Raw genomic sequence first — 9,269 nt, 5'->3', positions numbered from 1 at the left:
AATGAAAAAGTGGTGGCAGGATACAGAAAATGTTCATAATAAAATCTTACCAGGCAGAACGAGTTGAGGCTGTGTGTGGCGGTCGGGTCCCGTTGCACGAAGAGGCCCTGCTGCGCGAGCTCGCCGTCATGCCGTTCCCCTGTGCAAGACCTCACCAACCTACAGCAAGTTCTTCGCGGTAATTTACTCATTTCATGGCATTTTTGCTTGCCTCTGAAGTACAGTTCAAGTCTATGAGTTGTCCCTTATACTGGGCAATAATGCAATGAGCTTGTTCTCGTTTAGAGAAATGCAATGTCCGCAGGAAAAAGTGACGTCCGAATCCGAAAGCTAAATGACTCCGGCCATGTTGTAATTGTAAAGTACACGTGTAGTAGGCTTCTTTATACAGCGAACTGCATAACGAACACACTTGCGGTCAAACCAAAGAGCCTTCTAAAAAACTTCGCCAGGAAACTCATTTGCATAACAAAAGACGCATACGCGAAAGTATGCCAGCAATTTTGGCGGCAAAAATAAGCTCCGCCCAGTTTTATAGAATTATCGTCTGCTTGTCTTGGTTTTTTGTAAGCGTTGGTTTTTACATGTACGATTGCATAACTATATTACAACCGTACGTCTAACATGGTCAACACAACTTGTGATAAGTTTACATCTTACTATTTTGACTGATGATCAAGTCAATGGTTGTATGTTCTAAAAATCGTTGGGCAAATTTTTATATAGATAAACAATATGGGATGCTGGCCACGAGTTGGTCCGTTTCGCTTAGCTGGTCAACATTTCTGGAAAGCATATTTATGTATAGTAGTTTCTGTGCTTTGAGCATGCAGGCTCTTGAACCCGGTGGGTCCAAACAAGTGACATTGCTAAATGCTAAGCAAATATTGAGGGGGCACCAGTCACACAACGCAACATTATCACAATCTTGGCTGGTAACCTGTTTCTGCTAAGCAATAACTTTCTTGCTTACAGGTTTTACGAAACAGGGCCCTGCCGTATTCCTCATCAACGATGCTGCAACGCGTTCTCGAAAAAGCTCATCAAGTTTTTACCATTGTTGGGTGGCACTGCAAGCTTGACGGTCATTGACGCACACTAGTTTCTTGGTATTGGTACGCAAATTGGTGTTTGCAGTACGTTTTAGTGCCAACATCAGCGGTTTTTTATCCCAGCGTGCCTGGTAACTGCGTCCCTATCTCATTGAATATTGGTAATAAAGTAATACTTTTGACGTTTATAATACAAATAAAACTTCATTATTGATAAACTGAACAATATGTTAGTAGAAAACGTAAACAGATGCAAAATCGGCAAACAAAATTGCGTGTGCACATTTTCAAACTTTTAAGAAGATAGGGAGTGTAGGTTAGGTCAAAGGTCATAACAACAACACCATGTGGACGGTTTGAGCATTGAGCGATCGTGCGGAATAGTAGTACTGACAAATATTCTTGATTTCTCTTAGATCTTTAGAGTGATTAAGTATTTTTAACGTCACCATAAATATCCAAGGTGCATAGGATCATGTGATTGTAATTACTTAAGTTTTGATTCTGAGGAAGTTTAGTTTCGTACCAGTTTGAAAATGGTACATCTTCGTTTGCCGCCCCTACCGACGATTCGTGACATCATTCGGTTGTACGGGCTGAGGGCTGAACGACAGCTCGCACAAAATTTCCTGCTGGACTTGAAATTGACAGGTTGGTAATATTTTAGTTTTTTTAATCTGTTTAGTGTTTCTGTACTGAAATTGTGTACATTTTGTTTGATTACCTCATTCACATCAGAGTCAGACATAAATCTTTTATTAATACATGTATTATTAGATTACTAAAAAAAATATTATATTTTTAAGTTAACGAGGTAGGATCATACAAAACAAATTTGCATTTGAATCCATAAATGTTTCAAATTTTTATGACTAGTTTCAAGATTGAACATATGCCTAAAAATGTTGACCAAACAAACGTATGTCCTGTGTACCTATAGCAAGTGGTCTAGTTCTTAGTTGCGATAACGTAACCCTCCTTTGCCGTTCGGGCAAGGCTTAACATTGGGTGCGTTGAATTAGCTTCCCTGGTTCGACCCCAAGGTGCTCACTTGGATGAGCCCCTCACAAAAGCTAATCGAACGATCACACTCGCCCTCTCGCGGTGACGGCATTCACTTCAAGTCACCCCCAAGTGACCCACTCCACAAGCAGGGCACTGGGGGCTTACCCAGGTGAACCCCGTCAAAGCTATTCGAGCGTACCGGGGCAGATTGGGGACGACCCAGGGAAACTAAACGAACCCACCCATTACGCAAACTACAAGTGGTCAAACTGGCAGTCGCGCTTTTTCTTAAAGCCTAGCTCCCTACCGCAGAAGTCAATAGAATTTCAATAAATATGAGATGTGAAAACTCAACAAAATTTTTGTATTGTATCAGGACCAATGTTCAAACTGTGCTCTCCTGAGTCCCACATTTATTAAGGTTTTAGTGAACAACTTTTAGCTCAAATTGTTTGTATAATTGAACAACCCTTCCACTTGTTCTTTTTCACAGATAAAATAGTTCGGCATGCAGGCAATTTGGAGGGTGCCCATGTCCTTGAGGTTGGACCAGGACCAGGCGGTATCACAAGATCCATATTAAACAAAGGTGCTGCAAACTTGGTCGTAGTAGAGAAAGATAAAAGATTCTTACCTAGTCTTACAGTAAGTTGTAACCTGGAGTCGTCATAGTTTTGTATTATCATGTGCCCGAAAGAGAGTTTGTAAGGGCGCGTTCTATTAGCTTCCCTGGGTCAACCCTGCGGTGCTCACTCGGGTGAGCACTTGAAAAGAGCTAAACGAACAATCACTCACCCTCTCGTGGTGACGTTCATACACCTCGGGCCAGCCCGAAGTGACCCACTCCACAAGCACTTGGGGCTGACCTGGATGAGCCCCTTGAATGACGTCAAAGCTATTCGAATGTACTGGGGACAGACCGGGGTCGACCCAGGGAAGCTAATCGAATGCACCCTTTGACTCTGCTTTCTTCTTTGGGCTCACAAAACACAACTTTTTTGTCCTGGGAAAAGAAGTTTGCTTTCTTTAAAACAATTGCAAAAGAGTCTCTGTGGAGGTATAGGGTCTACAATAAGCAGGTGGGGGAGGCCCGTGAGAAGTTTTCAGGAATTTTCTTACACATCGGCTCTTATCACTGAACTCAATGTGTGCGTAAATTGCAAAACAAGTTCTTTAAATCAATATCAACATTGATTATTTGTATTCAGCATCTGACAAAAACAACTGGAAGTGATCTAAACAAAAATGTTGTCTCAGGACAAAGATTTAAACCCCTATAATCCTCGTTTTAATTTTAAAGCTATTTTTTCTTTCAGATGCTTTCTGAGGCGGCCAATGAAAGGTTAAAGGTCATTCACGGAGACATCATGACATTCAACATGGAGGAGGAATTTCCAGCAGACCTTAAAACATCATGGGATGATGGTAACGAGTAATTCACTAGTTTCAAAAACTTGATCAGCTTTGGGCGGCATATCAATGGTTCAGTCTCCCTTGTTCGCATTTCTACAAAAGGAAATTTATGTCAAAAATTGTTCTTTTATGAGTGACACAAAATGAAGAGGACTGTCCCTTCCTCTGCATCAGTTAAGGTGAACCACAGAATATTTAGATTGGACCTCCGACAGCGTGCAATTAACCAACCTTTGTAAGCCATGTGCGCATTGGACTAGAAACTAACTGAGACATAGGTTAGTACAGTCCAATGGGTAAAACTAAATGGTGTCCACACTTTGAATATTTGATGTCATGTAAACTAAACAAACCTACATGCATCTTAACACTTTTTACCATCTCACAAAGTTCTACATGTTAATTGCATCTCATAGATCGTTTTCTTGTTGCTGAACTGTTGAGACCAATATTAAAAACTCACTCTGCAGTAGTGAAGTTAACAAAGAGATAATCCCTTATATCCACCAAGCGAAAGTAGTAGTCCTGGGCTCCTGGCAAACATCCTACCTTCTGCTGAGGTTGTAGTAAATAGCAGGACAGTTCTTTTCATAACTATGTAGCAGTGTATGTAGTCTCCCAGAATCTACTCAAAAGAAGTAAATTGAAGAGCAAAACTTCCCCAAAGAACAAAATCTACACAGCAAAGGAGATACACACATGTTGTTACCGCTAACCAAATAAACATTGATACCTCACAATGCAATGTCTAATAAAACTATTATATTTTTGTTGTTTTCCTTTCAAATTTAGATCCTCCTAATATCCACATCCTGGGGAATCTTCCATTCAACGTGTCCACCCCTCTGATCATACGATGGCTGGAAGCATTGTCCAATCACAGTGGCCCTTTCATCTATGGTCGGACACGGATGCTGTTGACTTTCCAGAAGGAGGTGGCAGAGGTATGTTTCCCCCCAAGGGGCGGGGCATCTCGACAGTATGCATGAGCAGTTGCAGTCTTACTAGAAAACGTTTTGTGCTGAATATTAAATATACTGTACTGTAGTTGGCCTAAAGTGTTAGAAAAGCATTGTTTGTCCACGCTGTCGGCCCATGCAGATCTTTTGCCAGTCCCTGCATGTACTGTAATGTATGGAATAAACATGTTTTTGCAGGGTCCATACCGCTAGCAGTTTTTTTTCAAAGTTTATTTCTGCTCTATTGTTTAATATGTGCAGTTCATGCTCATGCGATTTCTTCTGCGTGGCAAGCAGTGTGGTATATATGGTTTAGATTAATTTTTTTACCCCAAAAGATGAGTACATTGCATAATATGACAAAACTGTATCTCAAATTTCTGATGATTGTCTGAAAATTCGACTTCTGTGGTTTACTTTGCAAGTGTCACGGTTATATGTGTGGTTGGTATCCGCTGTCAGATTTGACAATCAGGTGAAAATACTGAGTTTTGTTGTTTCTCAACAATAAGACAGTGATTCAGCTCCATATACTATTACTAAGTTCCGATAACTAGTTTTCCCTTATACTGTACCTAATGGTATGGAAATAAACATGAACCTTGGCTGAAACTTTTACAGGTGATTTTTGTTGTGTATCTTTCTCGGCATTTTTGCCTATATATCAGTGTGACACTAACAAAAGAACGATATTTGACACTACCTTTGAAAATAGAGAACTATTTCGCAATTATATTTGTAGAGGTTGGTTGCACCAGTTAGAGATTCCCAGAGAAGTCGTCTGAGTATCATGGCTCAGCATCTATGTGAAGTCAAACACTGCTTCACAATACCAGGGAAAGCCTTTGTTCCTAAACCTGACGTAAGTATTTACAGAAATTAACTAATTTGGTTGTAATATAATATTATCCTCTGTAAACAAACTCTTGGTTTATATAAACATTTTTTTTTTTCATAGTAGCCTTTCATGAACTAGTGGCCACTAAATCTTGGACTTTTTATTCTGCTCCCTTGTGTTGTGTTACGCACGTTAAAGAACCCAGTGCACTGATCGTTAAGGTTTGATTGGCTGCATTTCACACCACAGCACCTTGTAAAACATTACATGGTGCTACATGTATGTAAAAGGAGTAGGTCTCATAATTAAAATGTAGTCCCATATACCTTGCAGGAAATACTGTATATTAAAGCATAGTGTCACAGAGTGTCATATGCGTGCTATATAAGAAGCCACTATTATTATTATTCTTATTAAATTCTGGTGGTTAAGTCAATAGGCAGGGTGTGGATTAAAGTCCCGGTCATGAAGCTTTTTGGGGAAGATGCTTTACAATTGCTTTTCCTCATGAGCATGACTGAGGGGTATCTGCGAGGATAGAGTTAAAAGCCTTCCCTAGTTAAATGGGACCAAAGTCACCAAACATGACCAGTGTCACAAATGCTGCAAGGGAGTTGGTACGCTGTCACCATGACAACCATTAAGCACTTTGTCCACAAGTCTAGTGTCGCTGCAAACCCTAATTTCGAAAATGTTTTCTCCAAAGTTTCAAATCCTTTTTAAATTTAAATTTTGTTGTGATTTTTAAAAACTGATCTCTTCTTTTTATGCAGGTGGATGTTGGCGTAGTGAGCTTCACACCACTCGTTGATCCACTCATTGACCTGCCGTTCAAGCTGGTTGAGAAATTGGTCCGTTCTGTCTTCCACTTCAGAAGAAAATACTGCAGGAGGGGAGTTGAGTGAGTATACTGTGGTCTTACCATTATAATGGGTGCGTTCGATTAGCTTCCCCGGGTTGACCTCGGTGTGCTCATCCGGGTGGGGAATTTTTTTTCCAGGACAAACGTGGGCAGATAGCTACCCAGGTTCTTCCTGGAAAATAATACGCATCCGGGTGAGCCCCTGCCATGAGCTAATGAAACGATCACTCACCCTTCTAGTGGCGACGTCAGTGCACCTCGGGCCAGCCCCAAGTGACCTGATCCACAAGCGGGGAAAAATACGCCACCTGGATGAGCACACCGGGGTCGACCCGAGGCAGCTTATTGAACGCTCCTATTCAACCCAGGTTTTTCAGAAACTTGGGTGTGAACCCTGGCTATACAGCAGTTACAGATTCAATGGCTTCCGACTGGCACCCCTTAACAAATATTTTGACAAAATAGGGAGACCACCAACATAAGGGCTAGATAAGTCAGTTGGTAGAGCGCCGGCACATTAATCCGGAGGTGGTGGGTTCAAATCCTTTACTTTTGATTTGTGAGTTTGAAGTCAGTTATTTGAAAAGTGTGAAAACATACAAGTTGTGTTCACAATTGTCTTGTCATTTTACTGTCTGATTGCAGGCCTGGAGTTACATGGAAGGCTTTGGAGGTTATGGCTTTTGTTGCCCGTGGTCCAGGCCTTGTTGTTAATAAGGCCTGAAAAGACAATTAGAGCCTTCACCTTGTGTATCTGTGGGTCAGCCCTTGTGCTTGATTAAATGTTCAATTTTTTCCCATGGACCAAATATCATGTCTGATAATGAAGAGGGCCAAAGGTAAATAATTTGCTTCACAAAATACCAGGGGCCTTTTTCAAACATGGCTCTAGCTCGAGCACTGACCTGGGCTCTGCGTGCTGCGTACGAGGTGAAAACAAAGCAAGTATGAACCGGCCCTCAGGCCTTCACATTCTTGGAGCAGGGCATTCTGAGAAAGGTCCCAGCTTGATAGCACCTTTAAAATGTCTTCAACCCTTTTACTTCTTTAGGAGTTTGTTCCCTCTGGAGAGACAAGACCTAACCGATGAGATATTTCAAGTGACTAAGATTGATCCAACTCAGCGGCCGATGCTGTTAACCATGGAAGACTTTAACCTGATGTGCCACGCATACTACAACATCTGTCAGAGAATCCCTGGCATGTTTGATTACAACTACAGGTAGCACTCAAGAACAGGAGACCAGGGCCCGATTTCACAAAGAGTTATTAAAGACCAGTCTTCTCGAGTTAGGACTAGCTCTTAGTTCTTACTCTTTGTGAAATCGATCCCGGAGCCTGATTTCACAAAGCAATAAAAATTCCCTGCAAGACAAATTCTCAGTAGTGACAGAGATTTGTATTGTGATATCACACTTTATTTAGCAACTTTGAATGATTTTGAAGTTAAGATCAATCTTAGCTCTTTGTGAAATCGGCCCCTGGGCCCAATGGCTCTGCTTACTGCCAAATTATGCGCTTACGTTCAGCAATCTCTGCTTACTGTGCAAGCACTAAATTTATGCGCTAGCTGTGTAAGCAAAGAATGCCTTGAAACGTGGAGTAGCAGTCACACAAAAATAAAAATTCCTTGCTAACCCACGAAATATGGTTGACATAAGCACAGAATTCCCTGCTTCTGTAAGCGCTGATTTTTTGCTTGCGGTAAGCAGAGCCATGAAACTGGGCCCTGTTATCTGGGAATGGAGTTGGGGCTAGGAAAGGAGGACAAGATGAGGATTGAACTAAACCCCAGTCTTAATTAACTAGCTTGCGATGTGTTTGTGAGCAGTTTTCCATGCAGCTCTAGGCAAAAAGTGTCTGCACCAAGAACAGATTCAGTGGATGGTTTATATGAATTAAACAATAGTGCGTCCTGAGCATTTTGCCATAAACAGTAACAATAATATAGTAAAGTTACTAAACGGGGTTACAACAAAAAAGTTGTGCCTTGGATAGGTGACATGGTTTTAAAGAGTGGTTTGAATTCAGAAATTGTATACATTATTATAACACACAGGCTCTCAACCAATCTCAGTCCATAAATTCTCGATGAGATTTATTACCAAAATATTTCTCTACGGGCTGTAACTTTTTTTGCAATAGCCTTACTTCTAAAAAGTTTACAACGTTTAAAAAACTGTTTGAATTCTGTACAAGTTACAGTATCCGGTTGTCATTAAAAAGAAAACACCAGCAGAAAAAAATGTAATTATTTGTCTCCTTTCTGTTTAGAATTTCTAATGCTTGGTAAGGTACGACAGTGGTAGAGCACTCGCGTACTGTAATCTGGAGGGAGGGTTCGAATTCCACATTAGTCGATTGGTCTTGAAATAATATTTTTAGATATAGTTTCAGGCAGTGTGTTCCCCTCACAGGCTTGGTGATTGTTCACTGACAGAAAAAAAGCTGATTAAAAAGTTCAAATGATAACCAACCTGTGCCCAATTTTATAGAGCTGCTCAAGCAGAACATAATGCTTAACAATTGTCTGCTAAGCAGAAATGAGCAGGATACCAGTCACAAACTGTACACGCGACATGGTGGATTGGCTGGTAACCTTATTCTGGTAAGCAAAAAATGTTGTTGTGCTTAGCTACTTTTTTTGCTAAAGCAGCTCTATGAAATAGGGCCAAGTACTTCCTGATCATTCAATATTTATCCATCTTGGCTCTAAAGGAAAGATACACTATGCCAGCCTGCAATATGATATCTTATCTTCCAGTAAGTGCTAACCCTCCAATCGGATGCTCGAACCGGAGTGTGATATAAAAAGCTATATTAAACCTACTCCCAATTTTTATATTGCACTCTGTGTAATTGTCAGTGCGTCACGCTCCGCAAACGGTCAGTGCAAAAATTACATTCTAAACTCTGCGCGTGCAAAAACCAAAACACCAAAACAAAACCTAACCTCATTGACGTAATGAGGCTGGAAGATAAATTTGTTATCACACTCACTAATGTAGTGAATGCATCTATACAGTAGACACTAATACTAGACCATCAAGCCTAAAAAAGAAGAAGCTGATAACATGTTGACTGGCAGAAAAAAGTCAATAAAAAACTGTCCTGGGGTGGATTTCACAAAGGTAGTCCTA

General features: G+C 40.8%; 1 protein-coding gene across 1 annotated transcript; it reads left to right on the top strand.

The window, feature by feature from the left end:
* The first annotated feature begins 1,408 nt into the window (after positions 1 to 1,408).
* Positions 1,409 to 9,237, top strand: LOC139947008 (dimethyladenosine transferase 1, mitochondrial-like). Its single transcript, XM_071944820.1, has 7 exons — positions 1,409 to 1,703; positions 2,551 to 2,702; positions 3,374 to 3,482; positions 4,263 to 4,414; positions 5,172 to 5,291; positions 6,041 to 6,168; positions 7,181 to 9,237. Exons 1-7 carry the CDS (start codon positions 1,589 to 1,591, stop codon positions 7,353 to 7,355), a joined length of 951 nt encoding a protein of 316 aa, XP_071800921.1. The 5' UTR covers positions 1,409 to 1,588; the 3' UTR covers positions 7,356 to 9,237.
* The last annotated feature ends 32 nt before the right edge of the window (positions 9,238 to 9,269 follow it).

This window comes from Asterias amurensis, chromosome 14 (genome assembly GCF_032118995.1).
Source record: "Asterias amurensis chromosome 14, ASM3211899v1".
In the NCBI taxonomy this organism is placed as follows: Eukaryota; Metazoa; Echinodermata; class Asteroidea; order Forcipulatida; family Asteriidae; genus Asterias; species Asterias amurensis.
Note: the sequence above shows the minus strand (reverse complement) of the source record. Positions and strands in the feature narration are given on the sequence as shown.

What these genes read in the sequence shown, in the direction of transcription:
- LOC139947008 (XM_071944820.1), top strand. Translation starts at nt 1,589, where the DNA reads ATGGTACATCTTCGTTTGCCGCCCCTACCGACGATTCGTGACATCATT. An exon ending in TCCAGAAGGAGGTGGCAGAG is followed by an intron (nt 4,415 to 5,171) that starts GTATGTTTCCCC and finishes TTATATTTGTAG; the next exon opens with AGGTTGGTTGCACCAGTTAG. An exon ending in CCTTTGTTCCTAAACCTGAC is followed by an intron (nt 5,292 to 6,040) that starts GTAAGTATTTAC and finishes CTTTTTATGCAG; the next exon opens with GTGGATGTTGGCGTAGTGAG.